This window comes from Plectrocnemia conspersa, unplaced genomic scaffold, assembly GCF_051122295.1.
Source record: "Plectrocnemia conspersa isolate PC_06_02 unplaced genomic scaffold, ASM5112229v1 ptg000007l, whole genome shotgun sequence".
Lineage (NCBI taxonomy): Eukaryota > Metazoa > Arthropoda > Insecta > Trichoptera > Polycentropodidae > Plectrocnemia > Plectrocnemia conspersa.
In genome coordinates, this window is record NW_028277171.1 from 6,148,063 (window position 1) to 6,169,924 (window position 21,862).

Consider the following 21,862-nt stretch of genomic DNA (forward strand, 5'->3'; position numbering starts at 1 on the left):
GAAGATTTACACAACCCGACTATAACGCAATAAACAAAATAACCAGGATAATCGTCTCCGGGTTTACATAAACTGAAATCTCATTGATTGCCCTAAAAGGGAGTATCGTTCCGGTACTTATTTTTCTAGAGCTACACCATTCACTACACTCCAAAATGCTTACGGTCATTGCGCCCCAAAGAGCAATATTTAACAGAAAAAGCACGTTTACAATTAAACCGGTATTAACATATGTGTGTCTGGTGTCGAGTAACACCAGTAACATTAATTTTACTAACAATGAAGTACATCTGTTCTCTTTTTGCACCGGGGCTACGTTCCAGAGAGTACCATCTAAAAAAAGACGACGATGGGTTCCGGTATGATTTGTTAGAGGATCTATTAAAATTTATTTAAACTTAATTAGGTAATCAAAAACGGCATATTTTAAAACATCATAATGTACAACGCAATAAACAAAGTAACCAGTGAAGTCGTCTCTGGGTTGACATAAACTGAACTTTCATTGATCACCCAAAAGAGGAGTAGCGTTTTTGTATTTCTTTTTTTAGAACTACACCAATGGTTCTATTGATTAAAATCACATCACAATTTATTATTATTAGCTATTTATTATACATAACAATATTTTCATAAGATATATTCATAATAAATTAATAAAAAGACATGGTTTTCGATTTAATTAATTTTTATATTAACATATTTTTTTTTATATATTTATACAGTATGGTTATTTGAAAATAAACATTTTTAGTTTTTTGTAGAAAAATATTTTTTTGGACAGAAAATATTGAAAAAATATATCGTGAGAACATGCTAACCCCTAATATCAAATATCGTTGATTACTAAAAATCAAACTCAAATTTAAATATAAACATAAAATGCCCAAGCACCTCTTACCTTAGGTTATCAAACTTTAATCGCAAACCCGAAACGTTTGAACACATATAAACTAACATTCGCCAAATTATTTTAGTACGACTGATATTTACAAAATTATTTTGTGATATAATGAGTTCCTATATTTTCTATATGACTTCTTCTATTAATGTTTTTACATTTTAGTATTTCTTTGATAAACTTAAAATTTATATAGCCTAAAAAAGTAATTTATTTACTAAAATAATATATTTCTATCCTAAAATTATGCTTATATTTAATTCGTCAGCATTGTTTTTTAACTCAATATTTTATGTTTTGATTGTGCCAATATATAATTAAATGGCTTTTAAAATTTTTGAGGTACTCTCATTTGTCGTTGCAAAATTTTGCTAATCTTTGGTCTAAAAGAATGTTATATTACTAACACATTTTTACTAAGCGAGTTTATTTGAATGAATTTGTTTTTAGATAACTGGTAAAATTAGTTAAAAGGGGAAAACTGAATATGTTTTTAATAGATAAAATTAAATTAATATATTTATTATTCTCTAAACTAAATTACTTATTAGCTGGCTTACAACAGTAACGCTACCGCTGAGAGAGCGCTCAAAACAATAAGTTAAACTCAGACTTTGTAATAAATTTATATTGTAGTTGTTATTGTTTTAAATATATTTTATATAATATTTTGCGTATGCGGTCGCTCGGTGTATTTTTCGCACTGGCAATCTGTTTTGTGCTAACGGCGAGCGCCGTCGCCGGTCAGGTCGTCAGTCCGTTGTGGCAACCCCGGCGCGGGGTGCGGGCTGCGGGCGTGGACGGCAGAATGGCGGCCGCGGCGTATGCCCTCGCGCCAGATCAGGAGACGGTTAGTCGCCATCGTCCGTAGCGACCAAACTTATTTCGCGTTCGACGGTGTTATTGGTCGCGCTAACTTCCGGTGTTTCCGCCGACGGCTGACCGCCGCGATTCGTCGGCGGAAGCGCCGGATCCGCTCCGTAGACTTCCGTCGCGCACTCGGTTCCCTTTGTCTTTATTCAAACCCAAGATAGGGTTTCTGCTCTTTTCCTTTCATCAGACGACTTGTGATGTGTCATTCGATAGACGATGAACGACGAACGACGAATGATGAACGGTGGATAAGATATGATGGACGGGGTTGCGTGTGGGAAAAATAAATAAATAAACTTTTTTTGTATGCAACACTTTTATTTGAAATGTCCATTTTGAAAAGGAATTTGTTGTCGAATATCACTGAAGAAATACGATTCATTTTTAAAGTTTACTCTGCCGTTTTATTGTAGATTTTATTAATTCAAACTATTAAAACAATAATATCACGTAACCTACAAGAGTTGACAATCTGAAAAATATGTATTTCACTTATAACTAGAAGCGAATTTTAAACCAAAAATTTTCTTATTGTATAAAAGCTCTAAAACGTTTATTCCTAACTGGACTTATTACACTGGAACATTATTTAGTTTAAAAACTTACGTAGTTATTATGTCTTGTTTTGGACAATATTTTTTCATATTTATTTTTAAGTTCTAATATACAAACCCAATTTTAAATAATTTTCAATTATAATACAATCTTTTCAATTAAATTAAATTACCTAAAAATGTTGAAATTTAATCATTTTGTATGTCATATATTGAAACTTGTTTCATTGGCAAAGGTTATGTTTACAATACAGAAATATCAGTCCGCAATATATCTTGTTCAAATAGATTAAAACCTCAGACAAAGGTCATATTTACAATCCATTTCACGATTCGATCTATCATTCATGAAATAAAGATAAATATCGTTTGTAATAAAATCGACTATTACTAAATACACATGTATTAATATAAGCGTTAATCTTTTCAGGCAACGAAAGTATTTTTGGAGAAAGTAAACTCCCGACGCAGTTCGGCATCAGGATGTCAAGCGAATCCGATCGACTGGGCGACAGCCGTTCGTTTTTTACTAGCCCGTAAATTCGATATAGCCAGAGCTGCCGCTCTTTTTGAGCAGCATGAGCTCACTAGATATCGGGAAGGCCTTTTACACTTTGATCCGACGTCCGATCCGCTGCGCTCAGAATTGTCAACGGGAAAATTCACCATTTTGGTTAATAAAAATCTTGAACAAACATACAATATATCCACGAAATCCATTATAATTATATAAATATTGTTTTATTTCAGCCTAGCAGAGATGCTACAGGAGCTGCTATTGCAGTTTTCACAGCAAATTTGCATTCTCCACAATCTTCCACCCATCAAACTACTCTTCAGGTTGCTATTTCTACCACCTAAAATAATATTTCTTTAAAATTATAAAAAAATCTTAACAATTTTTTTTTTTAGGGTATTGTATACCAATTAGATGTAGCTCTACAATCTTTAGATACACAGAGAGCAGGACTGGTTTTTATATATGATATGTCAGATTCTAAATATTCAAATTTCGATTTCGATTTGTCGCAAAAAATTCTAATGCTGCTGAAGGTAAGATTTTACTTTTAATATTTTATTTTATATATACTCCTTTGGTACAGTTTAAAATATTTGCACGTGTGCAGTCATATCTTGTTATCAGTGAATAAATCAACATGTCACGATAACTGAATTTAAGATGACTGTCCTGAGTGACAAATAGACGTCAGATACTTCAAGGTTTAATTTTATCTAAATGAATTGCTTTGTCACAAACTATTCCATTAGTAAACAAAAACAAAATAAATATTAACCCATACTGAATTTGCAATTCGCTTGAATTCATAAAACTATTTTATTTACTGATATTTTGTATTTATCCATCTTCAAATATTTAACATTTATTTAAAAAATACAATACACCTAAATATTTTTTTTCAAAAAACCAATAAATTGGCTTCCTGTTTGTGTTACTCCAACTAAAACAAATTATTTGGCTTTTCGTCAGTGCTTTTTTGTTTACTAGAAAATCCAAAAATTATTTTTTCTTTTACATTTTTGTATTCCTCGGGTGATGAAAAAACACAAATGCAAAGATGGAAAATTTTGATAAAAATGTCAGTTACTTGGCTCTGCCTTGGAACAGCGAGTTTGTGGTACATTCCGAATATTGTAGTCATTACATTATTTAAAAATCATTATTGCGATTATAACAAAAAACTATCCAGCGATGAGTTTCTTTATTTGATCTCAAAGCAGATATTGTTCCAGAAAAAGAATTTGTTTATGATTTTCAGTTTACGTTTTGAGCTAATTTTAATTTAATAATCACTAATTTGGCAACATTTCAATAGTCTTAGAAATCATAACACGCCTGTTGTTTTTATTATTTTGACCAAATCCATTAAATGCAAATGTTAAAACTACTTTTTACATCAATATTGTTTTGTTTAACATTTATAATATTAGATTAAGTTATGGTTATGCTGTTTTTTCTATGGGAATAGTAACATTGAAAGATAACAAACCGTCAATATGGTTATCCGCAATCGTAATCAGTTGACAGCTAACCGTAAGTGTATGTCAATATCAGCTGATTCCACCTTTAATAATTTATTTCATTTTAAAATTCATATGCTTTATGTAATTCACGTAGCGGTAATAATAATTTCGAATCAGTTAATATTGTATTTATAAATATAATATATGTATGATAAAATCTGATAGGCCTTTATTAAACGCGAGTTACCCGGAGACAGCGTGACCTATTTGAAAGTTAATCAAATGGGGATAGAGGTCTCAATGTCGTTTAATTGGATCAATCTTTTATGCATTGAATTTTATTGTCATGCCCTAATTTAAATCAGTGATGTATATAAGTAAAATTGCATATGTCTATAGCAGAAGAAAATGCAATTACGCAAACTCTTGTTTAAAAACACAGCCGAGATTGATACTTAATTGAAAGAATTCGACAAGCTATCAATAAATCACAGTGTTCCAAGAAGACGTTGCTGTTTCTTTTTAACTCTTTAGTTACGGCACCGTTTACATTGGTATAGATATGTTTTAGAACTATTTTGTGTGTCGAAAAAAATAATGATTTTTATCATTAGATTTAGACACAGTGATTTTTCTTTTTTGCATATAATATTAAATGCAATATATCTCTGTATTCAAAGGGTTTTTAGAAAAAAATGTAGTAATATTATATTTTTATAAATGAATGAAAGAATTCTTATTTTATGATCAAATATTCCAAAAATAGTATGAACGATTGTTGAAAAAAATATCACATTCCAAAAAAACTATTTATTCAAATTTATTACAGATTTTTTTTGTAGAATTCTTAATGAACTAGTGTTTTTCAACTTTTCTATTATGTCAACGAGATCAGTGCTAGTGATTATTATATCATTTTAATTCTGACCAATCATCTCATTGATGAAAAATTCAAATCCAGCTGGGTTTGTGCATATATGTTCTAAACTGCAAATGTAATAAAATAAAATTAAGTTCATTCAACCACTGCAGTGTGTAATTTTTGGATATTTTACTTTTAACTGCCATTTTCCACAAAAAATAACAAGAGACATTCACGTGTATTTCTTGCAGTGAGTGTATTTTTATAGATTAAATTCACAACAGTTTTGAAATTCGACGTACAATTTTTGCGTACTGCATCACATAGTCTCCGTGTCGTCTTCAAAGATAGTCTGATAGTTGGTAGAGAAAGATGGCTGTTTTCCTGGATTTCTAAGGGTCATCTCGGTCGATAATTTGGCTTAATTCTCGTTTATTCCAAGTTGGAAGCGAAGTGGTAGATGTGTCTTTTTTAGAAACAGATTATTTGTTATTGTTTGATAAAAATCTGGTTAAACTATATGTGTACGATTATAAAAAAAAATATGGTAGAATTGGCAATGATGTAATCTCTAATCTCGGATGTATATATCAATCAGCGGTGATACACAACAGCCGTATACTTTGTATTTGACACCGACTGTATCCTTTCCACTAGTGCTTTTAAATAGATGTTCGCTTAGGACGTGTTTGTATAATGCTGATGAGAAAATATCATTGTACAAATAAATAACACAGTTTTATAGAATTTTAGCAAGTCCTTTCGACAAATTTCATCGCAACTTTCAAGGGTGGTCCCGACGCAAATGTTTAACTAACGCTTTTTTTCATTAAATAAAGTGTAAAGGATATAGGCCGCGTAGTGTATACAATTGCCTTTTTACTGAATAAAAAAAATAACTTCTATTGGTTCAACATATGCCGAAACATACAAATTTGCGCACTACACCGCTATTTAAACATTCACACTTTCTTTTATCAGATTATTAGTAAAATATTATACTTTTTATTGATATGTAATTGGCTTACCATAAAGTTAATTTTAGACGATAGAGTACGCTCGGGATAAGAATGCCGGTTTGTTATTGTGTGCGTGACATGTATATGAGAGGGAGAAGCGATGTAGCGTGTACTTCGTTGTCTCGCTTTCTCTTTTAATGACAGTCGCTGATTCGTCAACGCTGGTATTCGTCATTAAAGTGCAGCGTGTCACAGAAGTTCGATCTTCTCTAGTGATTTATTTTAAATAATTTTGTGTTGATATTGGTTTAAAACCCAGATATGCCCACTGTCCCATGGGTAGGTCACTAAACTCGTGCCACTGGTTTTTATTTATAAATGAAATTTTAAGAGAACAAAATTTCTTGGACATATCTAGGTTAATTGATATCAAGACTTCAAATATACACTGTAAGTTATTCGTTCTCTTACCCGTGGATTAAAATATTTTAATTATTTTTCCATTAATCCGTATGTTGTTGGTTTTTTCACACTATTCTCTGTAAGGCTTAAAAAAGTTATTATTCTTATCGTTGCGCCAATGATAATTTTTTAATTTATTCAATGGATTCTAATAATTTAATAGAGTTGCCGAGCCATTAAACAATCTGCGAATAATTTCTTTCCCCATTTTATATCTTTTTGCTTTTGAAGAATAGCTAAAGACTTCATTATTTTTTTGACTAGTGAAAGATTTTGAATTTTGCAAATATTTAATTAATGACATCAATGTCTGGTTTCTTCGATTATATAATATATTTTTAATTGTCCGTTGAAATTTCCAACTTAGCTCAGATGTACGTATGTTAAATAAACATATATTTTCTTTTAAAATAAAAAAATTAAATATTCTGAGCGAAATTGTTTTGAGCCACACAGTTCACGCACACAATAACAAACCGGAATCCTTATCCCGAGCGTACTCTACAAGTGTAACATGGAGGCAGTAGAATATGTTTTGTTTTCTTTGAGCGCTTGATTTAGTGCAGGGGTCCACATTCAGTTTTAGTTTTATTTACCAGACCGCATGGGGTTTTAACCAGAGTCGATCGCGATTTTTTATTACTATTTTTAACTAAATAAATCCAGGATTTTCCCGTTAAAAGCCACTAATTTTGCTCAAAAAATTAGTCGCGAAGCAAACATTTCCCTTCTTTTCAAAATCTGCTAATTTTGCTCAAAACAATACGCCGCGAATTGAAAATTTTTCCCTCAATAACCATTAATTTTGCACAAGAAAAATTAACCACTAATTTATATTTTTTTAGTTGACTTTTTAATCCAGCGACATAATTTTCACTCTTACGAAAATCCTCAAAAATTCATATTGTAAGTCTTTAATAATTCTAATAAAGGGTTGTCTTTTGTGTTTGCCAACTAATTGCAGATACATATTTACAACACGTAAAATGATATACATTTTCTTCATTATATGCTTCTTCAACAAACGTATTTACGATTCAAAAGCCTTTAATTCAGAATACATATCAACCAGTAATTATCTTCATACTGCAGCGCCAAATTAAAATATGTTGTAATATCTGCTATGTTTGCCAGTTTGATAATCCATTCTTTGTGCGAAAATTGTGAGATAGAATTTTTATGCTCCGTCATGAAAATATCGATTTCTAAATTTAAAAAATCTTGTTAAAAGTGCATCTCTACTTAACCATCTAACAGCTGATTAATAAATAAAATTAGCTCCGATTCTATTTCTTGTAAAGTTGTACAATATATTTTTAATAAAATATAGATGTGATTTATAAAATACATTTAATTTTTATGTTTATAAAAAAATATATAAGTAATTTGTAAATGGGCCGCAGGTTGCCGACCCCTGCTCTAGTGTGTAACATATATTTACCACCGGTTGTTTGTACGTCGGTTTGGCTCTCTTCCTTGCCCAAAACCGCAAACGATTCATCACTCGTCATTGTTCGCGACTCTGCGCGCCCACCGACGTTTGTTACGCGCGCACCGCCGGCGGAAGTGTTGGAAGCCCCTGGCCTTTGTGAGCGCGCGCGGTGAATCACCCGCCGATCCTTGGCAACGCGCAAAGTCGTCCGAGCGCCGCAGAAGACGACCGTTTTCCCGTCCGTACTCAGTCGGCCGCGCTTTCCTCTGCGAGAGGTACTTGCTCTGATGTACCGCGCCGCGACGCCGAATCGCCTCTTTGGCGACGAACCGCTCGACTCGACGCCTTCGTATTTCGCTCCGCGAAGGCCGAATCGGTCCAATAAAAATATATCGATCGCGATTACGCATCTTGGCCGTTTCGGAAGTGGCTCTCTATTATTATGCACGGCGCGTGCCCGCCGTGTCGTCGTCGTCGTCGTTGCCGTTTCTTTTTGCGTCACAATTTTGGCAGATTTCGCCGAAGTGTTTTCGACCGATTCGCCGAACCTTTGGCAGCGCGTCCGCCGATTCCGGATAATGTTCGCACTTTTCGAGCGATCGATACGGAAATAAATATACAGGTTGCTGTTATCGCTATCGCGGTGTTGCGATTTGGAACGTTGCGCAAACGTCAGGTTGACAGGTAGCGTGACGTCACCGTCGCTCGCTTTCCGCGCAGTTTCGGCGGTGCAGCTGTGCAGAAATGCTTCTCATTCTTAAATACTGGATCATATAATAATTTTAATATTATAGCACTGTATGCGGGAGAAGATAATCTTCGTTTCGGGTCTCTCATTGGTTAAAATCGGGAGACGAGGATGAACCTTTTATTTACTGCGATGTTATTTTTATTATGAAGTGGTTTTGAATTAATCCCTATTATTTGCTTTCTAAGCCATCTGAAACGGTTACTTTTCAAATTATATCTATTCGAATGTGAATTCCCTCTGATTTGGAATCTGACTATTCAATAGTCAAAGAATAAATTGATTTGATGATCAATATATTATTTGGAGTATAAGTTATTTTTATGAATTTTAAATTAGCTGTCAACTCCGTGCGTAATCACGACTGTATCGACCCGCATACGATGTGTTAATAAAACGTGTTTGTAGCGAGATATTTTAAGTTTTCATTAAAAATAAAAAGTCGCAGCTCATTTAGCCGCCTAGCGAGAAATTCTAATATTTTTGTGAAAAGCTGATAATTGAATAAAAATAATTGCCGAATACATTAGTTTGAAAAGTGACATTTACTTTTTTCACAATAACTTGATCTTCTGTTTAACGTTTGACATATATTGTCATAGTAAAAATGCGAAGACATTGTGATTAAATTTTTTTAATTATGAAACATATTCGTCAGTGAGATTAGGCATATCTAAGAAAACTGAATCTGATGATCGATAGGAATTATAATATGATCGCGAAACTTGACACGTAATAAAGTTATGATATGCATTTTTTGCGGCCTACAGCGATTGTAAGTTGCTAATTATTTAAATAATACATTTAATATAAATAGATATGCATTGGTAATGAATGAAAGTACATACTAACATAACAGATACTGCACAATTAATAACATTTATTCGAGGCGTTGACAGTGACTTTAATGCTTATAAAAATGGCTATTTTATGTAGCTTAAAGGGCACTACAACCGAATGGATGAAAAAAACATTTTACGTGTTGTATCTGCGTTATTGGAACTATTGAAAATTTGCAATGTGAATTTTCGATAATATTTAAGAATTTTCCTAAAAACTAAATTGAAATAAAAAAAATAGCAGTGGGAACGCGGTCGTTGCCGAGCGCCGACACGATTTTATTGCTTTTGACGTGAATTTTTGAATTCTGAGAAGTGATAATTGTTTTTGCGCCCTTCTATTGACCAAAATTCGGTTTGAATTCACTTTGAGCAACACTCTCATATCAAAAGTCCGTAGTAATATCGGTAAAGATAGCTATCAAATTTTTAAAACTGTAATATCCAAGTGCAGACAAACTATGGAGCAATATGCAAAACGCGACGTATGACTATACTTTTTCTTCAGCTTATTTTCCCATGAGAATTTGTTATTTGGACTTAACATGATGAAAGTTCTCAGATCATAATTAGTTTTAGAACTTTCATTATTTATCTCAAGTTGTGTTTGGTTAATTCATGTAGGTTAGGTTTGGGTTTGAACAGCAAATGGATGCGTTTCACAACTGTCAAATTAAGTTTTATTGACATATTAGAGCAGCATATGAATTCAATAGCGCCTAATAGTTAAATTATATTTTCGATAGTAGAAATATATGTACATCTACTGGTTAAAATATATTTGGACTTCACTAATGAAATATATAATTTTACTGAAAAATACATATCCACTGTAACATTTATACATCGCAGGTAAATAAGCATGTAAATGTATATATATTACTACATATGGAAAAGTTAAAATCATATAATTTTACTGGCACCAGCCAGATAAATTATATTTTCCCCGAGTGTATATATATCGGGGAAAATGTATTCCGATATGATTTCACTGAAATGATATTTTTTTTAGATATTCTCGGGATAGATTCGATACTTTTTTTTTAGATTTTTTTTGAGAGACAACCCCGTGAATTTTTGAATTCAGAATCGACAATTCAGCCTTTTCTAGCTTTTTTTAATATTTCGATTTCATTAAGATTCATAGTATTTAAATGCATTTCTCTGACCAAATTCAAGAGGGGGAAAATGCCCCTACTTTTGCCCCTCCCCCCCCCCAATACTCATTTAGTTTACTCTTTTATATATAATTTTTAATGTTTTATTTGTTCTTAAGAATTTTTGTATTTTTAAATATACCCTTATATATAATATACACTCCCTATGTTACGGTGGGTCTTTCAAAAATAGTTTTCTACGGGGTTACCGGATCAAAAGTAAACTAAAAATTGTAAATGAGTGGTTTTAAAAATTTTTTTATTTCGTAGCTAATTTTATTATGATAAATTGGCGGTTTTTTTTAAATTGTGCAAAATTAATAGTTATCAAGCTTTTTTTTACTTTGCGACTAAAAGTACACACTTTATAAGGTAAAAATCACTCAATGAAATTTTATGATTTTATCTTGTAATAAACTGAAATAAATTGTTATGAATCCATATCCTTTTAAAAACTTGCGGCTCGGTAAATAAAACTAAAAACTGATTGTGGCCCACGACTGAAAAGGTTGCCCATCACTGTTATAGATTATTTTGTTTGCGTAAACAAAGTTTCAATATTTTTTTAGATTCGTCGAAATCTGGAAGGCGTCAAATTTCGGTGGAGAGTTAGTTAGATCAGGGTTAAACTCAAATATAGGTACATATTTCATATGGCTGAAAATCATGTCGTTCTATTGTCGATTTTTACTAATAATTTATGTATTTATGCAGTTGACTTGAGAGCTAAATATAAAACGAACGCGGGTGGTTTGAGCCCGATCATTTTCGTGAAAAGCGGCCCACCAACACACAAGTGTCGGTAACATTTAATCTAATTCTAAATCATAAAATATAGGTAAAAAAACATCGCCCATTGAACACTAGTTACAATTGTAACGAATGCCATTCGGCCCATAACGGTCTCTGTCCCAAGGCTTTCTAGGCGCGCGCATGAACAGTATGCAAATAAATCAAATTAAAAAATGCACTTAAATCTTATTTTTTTCTGTAGTAAGACGATTGACTTATTTAACCATGTAACCATTATTTTATTGTGAAATAAAAAATCTTATTTGATGCTTATGTACGTAATTTATTGTTATTCAGTGTTTGTCAAACACTAGGTAGACCAGAGCGCGACAAATATAATATAAATTTGACGAACTTGATATAAGTCGAAATATGAATAGCATTATGTGTATAACACGTGTAGGCCGAGCTTAATAGTGCATCGTTATGTTCTATAAAAATAAAGCCATCGCTTCTATTTATTTTTGTCGTGCTAGTTGATAAGTACTGTGAAGGTAAAAGCAGCTACACGATATTTTTACTGTGCTAGTATAAAAAATTCAATAATAATTTACTATCCAGATTACCAATAGATGCGTTTCAAGAAAAGAGTCGTGTCGCTCCAGATTTGCATGTTTGCTCACAAACTAACTACCCACTGATTTATTTATAGCTGCAAAGTAAAGCAGTGAGGTTGATAGAGAGCAATATTTTAATTTAAAAAGTTGATACCTAGTATATATGTATGTGTTAAAAGAATTTCATTATCGTCCCTATAGTGATTCTCAAAGTCAATTAATAGACGATATTCTGATGTATCTTATCATTCGATAGGTAATTGAATAGATACATTATTATAGATATTGAGCTTTAGCGTGCCGGAGCGCGACCTTCGAAGATGACAGTTCTGCGGCCTTTTCCGCGCCAGCGATTCGTACGACCTCGCCGCCGCGATCATTGTGTCCCATCGTAGCGTCTTAGTACTACAATTAGTGCGAAATAATAGACACAAAAATATGAACCAGATTCCGCATCTCGGGTGACCCAGTGCAACGCGCACGTCCGACCTCTTCGAAAGCGGGTCCTTACCTAACCGGGTCGCCGTAGCGGCACCGAGCGGATCGATGCGAGATAGGTCAGTCGCGCTACGTCGTAGCTGGCAAATTTTCCTGCAGCGCCTTCGCGCGTGCGTCATCGGGGCTACAGCACCTTCAGTCAATCGGGTCCATAAATTTCTCTCTGCTCGGTTACACGTTTATTAAAAAATCGATCCCATGCTATATCGTGTTATCAACCGAGCTTATATCGTTTCTATTCAATCTTTACATGTAACTAAGATGACATCACCGTATCCACACTACCATATTTAAGCATCGCTTAGATTCCAATCGATCGTCTCAAATTAGCCGAGGTGATTGATCGGATTTCTAGTGTTTATTAATAGCATGCATGCACTTCGAGATGAGTTTTTTTTGTTGTGCATGTAAAGTGTTCTAAGACACAATGCACAGCTGTAGCCAATTGAAAGTTTCATAGGCAATGTTTCACGAATTCTATTATTAAAATGTATTCTTTCATTAAAACTTGTTCTATTGTATTTTTTATGATCAAGTGCATCTGTGGATATTTTAACTTTTAAAGCCTCCACAGTTGCACGTTAGCTTCGATTATGTAAAGACAAACCCAAAATCATGGACAGTTCTAAACAAATGTCGATCACGGTAAAATCTAAAATAATAGCATATCTCGAAGAAAATTTTCAATTCTAGAGATATAGCGAAGAGTGGGGTTTAGTGGTTCTGTTATTCTTAAATTTATTAAAAAAATATTGTGAAACAGGAATTTTAGAGAGGGTGTAAGGGGGTGGTCATAAGCGTATGGCGTCTGCTCGAGAAGACCGCAGAATAAAAATGTAAAGGAAAAAATTAATTTAATTATAATAATTTAATTAAACAAATGTGATCCTACTTCAGTTATCGAACTTTTATGTATTTCATTAATTATGAAAAATAATATCAATTAAATGGCCGCCTCTGGACCTTTTGCTTACCATACGCCAAGAGGTGGAAATATGCATCAGAAAAAAAATCTGAAAAATCAGTATCAACTAAATTATTCGCTGTCCGTAGTCTCTGCTTCAGGAACAAGAATTATGAGTGGATTTGTTTTCTTTAATCGTAGTATTTCTTATTTTTCGAATTTTTCAACTTTTTTATTTGTTAAAATCGGATTTCGAAGTTGTCGATAGATTTTCAGTAGACTCCCCACGGTCCTGGTGTTGACGAAGAGTTCGTGCACGCAGACACAGACCGAAGTGCGAAATAAAACATTTCATCAAAGAATAGTGTTAAAAAAATGTCTACCACAAGGTTGTGATTGTCCAAGATGTAGAGTGAGGCTGGTTATATAAACAAGTTGTTGTTGACATCCAGGGGCTCCAAACATTTTATACTACTAATTATAAAAAAATAAAAACTGATATAACAAAACCATTTTGCGTGTACTTATGTGTTCTTTTATTTTAAAAGGAACAGTATTTGCATATAAATAAAATCATTTTACCAAGGAAGGGGGGGGGGCAAAAGTGAAGACAGCGGTCATTTTTTAATATTTCCATTTCATTAAGATTCATAGTATTTGATAGAATGACATGTATTTTTTGGCCAAATTCAAGAGGGTCAAAAGCAATAAAATCGTGCCGCCGCAGTGGAAACGCTCGGTTATCTAGCGTTCGTATTAAGACTTTTTAAAACAATATTACGACTAATAATAAGTGAGAATCGAATGAAGCGCATCTAAACCGAATTTTGACCAAGCGCAAAAATAATTATCAGTTCTCAGAAGTCAAAAATTCACGTCAGAAGCAATAAAATCGTGTCAACGCCGTCGCAGTGGGAACGCTAGTTACCGAGCGTTGACTCGATTTTATTGCTTTTGACGTGAATTTTTGACTTCTGAGAAGTGATAATTGTTTTTGCGTCCTCCTATTGACCAAAATTCGATTTAAATATAGTTTGACCAATACTCTCATATCAGAAATCTATACTTAGTTTTAGAACTTTCATTAGGTTAGGTTTGGGTTTGAACAGCAAATGGACGTTTCGCAACTGTCAAATTGAGCTTCATAGACATTTTAGCGCAGTATATTAGCGCCAATCAGTTAAATACTATTTTAGATAGAATAAATATATATTTACTGGTGAAAATGTATTTGAACATCACAACTGAAAATATAACTTCACTGAAAAATACACATTCTATATGGAAAAGTTGAAATCATATCATTTTACTAGTACCTGCTAGATAAATTATACTTTTACTGTTCTCAAAAATTAAGTTGCCGTTGAAGGGAAACCGTTTTGACACCATTGTTGACATCCTAAAGGGTTCGATCGAGGCATGTCCGGAAAATTTATTCGAAAGATATTTCGATTTTTTTATGATTGTCTCCAGCGCTGTATTGACTCAGAGGGGGAGGGGTGTATATTGAATAAATTAATTTACTATTGCAGAGTAAAATTTGAGACAGACGGTGCATATCTACCGGTGAAAATGTATTCCGATGTGATTTCACTGAAATGACATATTTTTGGTATAGATTGAGACTGTTCTTTATAGATGGACAACCAGAAAATTTATGGTTTAGAATCAGGGACGTGATTTCAGCGTTTTCAGGAGGGGGGGGGAGCGAAAATTTGTCCGATCATAGTATTTTATTACTTATATGACATGCCTTTTTCTTACCAAATTCAAGCGGTGGAGGGGGAAATGCCTTCACTTGCCCCCCCCCCCAAATTACGTCCTCGGTGCATTTTAGAATAACTATTGTCGGCTCCCGATGTTTTGTATTTTTTTTTATTATTTAAAATGTATCTAATGCAATTTTGATATGCCAAATTAATTTTAAAAATATATTATATATATTATAATAATATTAATTTCTTATCTTTACCGATATAGAATGAAGCACACAGGCATCATCGGTTTTTAACGATAATTTTATAAATGACGCATATATGCGTCAATGGCTTTTAACATTTTTTTTACAAATAACGTATAGTGCTATATAACATCAGCATGTAAAGTGACACCGATACGTAGCAGATTTTTATACCATTAATTCCAAGACTTCTGGTGTCACAATTTGGTCATAAGTGTTGTTGTTATCTCTTGTGACGCATTGGGTTAGTTCATGTCATGTTACAACGGAAGATTTGCAATAAAATAATTGAGTAATTTTCGTATTTGCGCCTCCGTTGAGCATCGCTACGAAGCATATCGGTTCGACGCGAAGTTGCCGTCGCGCTTCTACGGTCGCGGTAATAGAAAACGCAGTCGTAGTCGTCGGCGTAGCGGCCGCGGATTTCCCTCTGCGGCTTTCCGCGCGTGCGCTTTCGGCGTCGCCAGGGCCGCCGCACCTTGGGCCCGCCGCGGCATCGATCGGCCGCGACCCGAGCGCCGCGCGACCTCGACCGCTATTTATAAAAGGTTGCCGGCGCTCCTCCTTCGCGCGCGACTCGCGACACATAACCTCGCGCTGCTCGTTTACGTAATCGCGCGCGCGCCGCGTCCCCACCTCTCGACGGTAGCGCGCGGCAGCTGGCGCGCGGCAGGTGCGCCCCTCACCTGGCGGCTCGCGAGGGGTCGCGCTATCGATTTTCGTTCCCCCTTCAGTCTTCGGTGCGCTTCTTCCAGGGCGGGTATCCGGCCAAGCTGAAGAAGGTGCTGATCGTCACAGCGCCCCTGTGGTTCAAGGCGCCGTTCAAGATCCTGCGCCTCTTCGTCAAGGAGAAGCTCAGGGAGAGAGTGTTCACGGTGAGCGTGCCACAGTTGCCGTCGCACGTGCCTCGGTCATCTTTGCCCTCCGGTCTAGGAGGACCCCTGCGGATCGATCATGCTGCTTGGTAATTATACTGTGCTAATTACATAATTGCAGCTCATTTACAAACAATATACTACGTCCTTTCTACCTTCTACTATTTGTTTTCTTAAAAACAATCAATCTTTACAGCACGTTACATCACTAAAATAAAAACTAAGGAATGCATTTTCAAAGCATGGTATTCTTAGGTGCATAATAGCGTTTTGGTATATATTCGAGTTCTAAATGTCACTAATTAAATATGTTAAGGAAGGTGACGCATGATTGCAAATACTAGATAAGATAGTAAATGACATAGCTTTGATATATCTATGATAACTTTCATCTACAATCATGTGTAACGTTATTATTATAAGTGCTGGCCGATTTGACTTCAATATTTTAATATAAGTTGCCAGTCCGACTCAGGAGCTACTAGAAGTAGAAGTCCTAGTAACTTATTTTTTTACATAAGTAGCAGTATGGGAACATAAGCTAATGCTTTTGAAATCAATTTCAAATTGATTGAATCTCAGTATAGATATTAGCAAAAACCTTTCGGTATGATCGGCGGATGTGATCTCCTTTTTATCTCAAAATCATTGAGAATGTATATAGTTTGGAAAAATAACCATAGACATTTACAAGCTAAAATTAGTATTGACTATACAATAAGTATGTTTATAAAGTTATAGGAATTTTATTCTGCTATTAAATCGGCATGCGTCTGCAAACAAGTTTTGATACGCTCGTTGTTGATTAGGGACATGGATCATTTAGATTGCTATATATAATTTTTAACATAGTTTATTAAGAGCAATCATTTTCTTATGGAATGAGCTCACAAATCATTCAGCATTTTGTAGGCTGTTGAATCGAAAAGTACCGATTGACCGATTTTTTTACGGACTATATAAGCGCAGCAATTAATCAAATACTGCTGTTCACAAAGAATATATCGCTGCTGCAAATAAAAAAATAACATTTGTCTGTGACTGATGACTAATCTGGAAACAAAGATTGGTAACGTCCAGAAGAAAGTTCGTTTAAGCCTATGCCATGCCTTCCATCGGGAAAGTGATTCTTGTGGATTATCTTTCAATAAAGGCTACAATAAAAAACAAATACTATTGATCAAGAAGTAACTAGCAAAGCTGTACGCTCAAACTTACTCGACTTAAATGCAATTTCTTTTACATCCATGTTCGCTTCATTTAGCGCCTATTGCCACCTATTCGGATAAATAAATGAGTAGCTCTTTGAGGAAAAGTGCATAGCTCTTAATTATAGATATATTGATTTTGAATTAATATAAATAAATTTTAAAATTACTGTAGCTTTGTATACATCCCTCATACTTTAATGAATTTTGTTTGTTAGAAAAGCTTTGATCATAACAATAATTTCGTCCTTAATTCCAGGTTGTTATACTGCTTCAAATCGTTAACCGACTGCAATGGAACAATCGGTGATTCTCCCGTGCGCGACGTCGCTGATCGTTTTCCGCCGACGTCCGATGCGGTTCGTTTGGCAAACGGCAACGTCGTCAAAAGCAAGATTATTATGAATTTGGACGACGAGAGTCCCAACCTGGCCAACGGTAACGACGCTAAGATGCACATAATCGGTCGCGGCGATTCCAAACGCGAGAGAAAAAACAACAACGATTCCGATCTAGACGACGACAAGTTGAACGCGGACGGAAGCTCCGGCGACGAAGACGACTCCAAGTTATCTCGTGAGTGTTTGACTGTGATGAGTGAAATTAAACGAAGGTTCGACAGTGATGATAATGACGTGTCATCGTTTGCAGCAAACAATCACATGTTGTGGTGTCCATACGCGACCAAGCGGGGCGAAGCCGACTTTTCCGACGACGACAGTCTGGCGGCTGGGGACGGAGCGCTAACTCCGATCGCCTTCTATGAGAAGGTCAATCGCCTGGGGCGAGACGGCTTGATCGGGGAGTATAACGACATCAGAAATTGTCCTCCCGATGGAACGTTCGTGCATGCTAGGTTTGTTTTATTATTATTATTATTATTATATATGTGACTTATATCAATCTCAGACGTGTTTAATTATCTAAAAGCATTGTTTAAATGTAAAATGCGTATTTCCAAAACAACTGTGTATCTCTAATCTTAGCTGTAGATGAAAAGATCTAGAAGCTAGAAAAATAGATGTTTAATTTGATTTAACTCGACATTCATTACTTGTTCCATCAAGTAAAAATCAAAGGATTAAGAATCTCTTAGTTCAGTTTTTAATAAATGTGCCGTGTCTACAAATTTTACACTTATAGATAATGGTTTTAAGTAATTATAATGTAAATGCTCTGGGGCTTAAGAAAAAAATGTCCACAGTTCGTTCGCATGAGATGAAAAAAATCAGATCAGAATAGAATATGGCAATTTTCAAGATTTGTCAAACCATAAAAATTTAAGGGATGTGATTTTTTGATTAGTAATATTATGTATGTACGTAATGATAATTAAAATTACTAGAACAGAAATTCATTAGCTTATAATTTTAATTGAAACCTAATTTAAGTACATACATAATGGCTTAAAAAACAAGCAGAACTTATGTCAATGAATTTAAAAGTTGATGAAATCATTTTCTCGGTTCGAGAAGTGATGTCAGTTGAAGCGCATTTATTTTATTGAATCGACTAAATGATAGCATGAAAAAGAAGCTGCTAGCTGTATCCAAGTGGATTATCACATCGCAAACTAACTCAATGTTGGTAGCCCTGTTCTGCTGCTGAGGAATTTAGGTCCGACGAAACTGCAATGAACAAATTGTTTTTTCGAATCTCCTCAAATTTATGTCGCAATTTCAAGAGTGGATCATTTTTGTATTCATCCCACTTAGAATATAACATAGACGTCTGAAATTGATTGTAGTAAAATATTTATTTCAGTAAAATAATTTATTTATGATGTTTTCAGCGATAAATGTAATTTTCCAAAAAATCGTTATAACGACGTTCTGTGCTACGATCATTCGCGCGTTTGCTTGACGAGATTGGACGAAAAAGACTCATATAGCGATTACATCAATGCTAATTTCGTCGATGGATATAAAGAGAAAAATGCATTCATATCAACTCAAGGTTTGTCTCAATTTCGTTTATTTTTAAAATTTCGTAATATAACCTTTTTTGCTTGTATTATTTCAGGACCTTTGCCTAACACGTTTGCCGATTTTTGGCGAATGGTTTGGGAAGTAAATTCTATGATAATTGTAATGACTACGCGAACAATTGAGCAGGGTAGGCCGAAATGCGGCCAATATTGGCAGACGGAACCAGGCCAACAGTGTCAATATGGAAACTTTAATATTTTGACTGAATCAGTAGAAGCCAATTCCGATTATGTTGTAACCGAGCTTGTATTGACCAATTTGCAGGTGTGTATTGAGATTTGTTTAATGATGGATTAATAAGTGTACAGTTTCATTGAGATTGATTATCATTTACAGACTAACAAGTCGCGGCAAGTGTCCCATTGGCAGTTTATCAGTTGGCCCGATTATGGAGTTCCAGGTAGCGCTGGAGCCGTACTGCGATTTATAGCCAACGTGCGTGCCAGGCAAGCCCAGGATCTGTTAGAACGTGACTGCAGGCATTGTAGGCCTCCCATCGTCGTTCACTGCTCTGCTGGCATTGGCCGAACTGGTAATAAAACATTTGTATTTTTTGACAAGGTTCCAATATTATCGATATGTAATAATATGACCAATGAGTTGACCCTCATCCATAAAAATATGAAGCCACTAGGAAAGATAAATATTAGTATTGGAGCATAGTTGCAATAAACGAATTTCTTCTGAAATCTCTGGGTTCTACAAAATTCTTACAAGCAGCTTAAAATAGTGTTTGCTTTTAGCATTTGTATTCCTTATTATATTATACAAATATGTGAAATATCTTTTGAATTTTTTTTTTATCACAAGAGAATCAGTTGCAATTGACGGAATTTATAATCAGCTTAAAATAGAACACCCGATTTGGTCATTAAATTCGTAATATTGTGAAGTAAATTATTATCTATTTCATAATCAAAACGAAGTACGGTACTTGACTTTGAGTATATCGTAGAATGACCCTTAACGTAGAACGGCAATCGATTGATTGGTGACAATGTATCAATTTAAAGTTCATAATAACACTCACTCTTTTTCTTGATGCCACATGGGGGGTCACTTACCTGTGAATCCTGACTAATATTTTATTTTTGGGATTTAAATTGATCCTAGAAAAAAATAATTAATCCCATCTATTGTATTAAGTGCTACACTAGAGTGATAAAATAATTTGTTTGGCTTTGGCTTCATTATTTTTCAAGCTGAAGACTGCTGCTGCTTTTCTCAGATTGCACCCCTTGTGTGAATTTTTAAATTTAATTTTTTGCTGGGCAATATTGAACCCTTTGTGCATTTTAGTCTGACATATTTTACACGGATTCCTAATGCCTTCAGACACTAGAGTATTATCTCTATTCACATGTCTCTTTGATGTCGATAAATAAGTGATGAAATTTCATATTGTATTTATACACTTTCCAAGCTTTGTCTAATAATGTGTGTGCAGTGGCGTAGCTATGGGGGGAGGGGCGGAGGGGGCGGGCCGCCCCGGGCGGCACTTGCTTGGGGGTGGCATATTCGCGATGGAATCGTCTAGTGTGGTTCTTAACCCTGAATAAACTAAAATTTATGTAAATCTATGAATACCAAGAGCTTAACAATAATCAATTTATTATTTTAATAAATGTTGATTTTATGACCCTGCAAAAAATTGTATGGGGGGGGGGGTGGCAATTTTAAGGATTGCTCCGGGCGGCACATACCCTAGCTACGCCACTGTGTGTGTGTAATTTTGATGAATCTGTTTGGCCAGAAAACATGATTCTCACTCGTTATCTCATTGTATCTTATGTTATATAGTACAATTGAGAAGACTGGTAATAAACCCAATCAGATATATTTTCAATGTGATTTGGGGCAGGTACATCATTGTCACTCTAGAAAAAGGTGAAATAACATCCCTGATTCTAAACCAAAAATTTTAGGGTTGTCCCTCAAAGAAAATCTAGAAAAACAGTTGAATCTATCCTGAAAATAATTTTAAAAATGCCAATTCAGCGAAATCATATTGGAATTCATTTCACTGGTAGATTTATCTGGTGAAGGTGTTGGTAAAATCATATGATTTCAACTTTTATATGTATACAGGCGGCCCTCGACTTTCGCACAATTCGCTATTTCGCACATTTAAAAAAAAAAACATTTTTTTAAATTTTTTTTTTTTTTTAAAAAACGTTCTGATAGCGGTGAATCTTTTGCTTCAATCGGACGTTCGTATGATACAAACAGGTCTGCGATATGTTCAATTTTGCAAAATAAAAATATAATTAAAGAATACGCTCAAAGTTGTGGAAAATAAAGATATATTTC

At 34.5% G+C, this 21,862-nt stretch overlaps 1 protein-coding gene and 1 long non-coding RNA gene across 3 annotated transcripts in view; one reads left to right on the plus strand and one right to left on the minus strand.

The window, feature by feature from the left end:
* Positions 1 to 1,593: 1,593 nt before the first annotated feature.
* Ptpmeg2 (Protein tyrosine phosphatase Meg2) overlaps positions 1,594 to 21,862 on the plus strand; it is a 28,606-nt gene continuing 8,337 nt past the window's right edge. The window contains exons 1-10 of one of the 2 annotated variants that reach the window (XM_088188749.1): positions 1,594 to 1,751; positions 2,759 to 3,001; positions 3,079 to 3,168; positions 3,241 to 3,381; positions 16,237 to 16,445; positions 17,824 to 18,140; positions 18,216 to 18,420; positions 19,357 to 19,520; positions 19,587 to 19,816; positions 19,889 to 20,084. In XM_088188749.1, coding sequence (XP_088044875.1) covers positions 1,710 to 1,751; positions 2,759 to 3,001; positions 3,079 to 3,168; positions 3,241 to 3,381; positions 16,237 to 16,445; positions 17,824 to 18,140; positions 18,216 to 18,420; positions 19,357 to 19,520; positions 19,587 to 19,816; positions 19,889 to 20,084 — 1,837 coding nt within the window. In that variant the 5' untranslated portion in view covers positions 1,594 to 1,709. Of the gene's footprint in view, positions 1,752 to 2,758; positions 3,002 to 3,078; positions 3,169 to 3,240; positions 3,382 to 9,391; positions 9,550 to 16,236; positions 16,446 to 17,823; positions 18,141 to 18,215; positions 18,421 to 19,356; positions 19,521 to 19,586; positions 19,817 to 19,888; positions 20,085 to 21,862 lie in introns of those variants that run through there. The other variant, XM_088188750.1, reaches the window with a different exon arrangement.
* Positions 5,137 to 5,614, minus strand: LOC148233729 (uncharacterized). The gene is made up of 2 exons (XR_015810240.1): positions 5,476 to 5,614; positions 5,137 to 5,298 (listed from the first exon to the last, which is right to left on the minus strand). It is a non-coding gene; the product is annotated as an uncharacterized LOC148233729 (long non-coding RNA).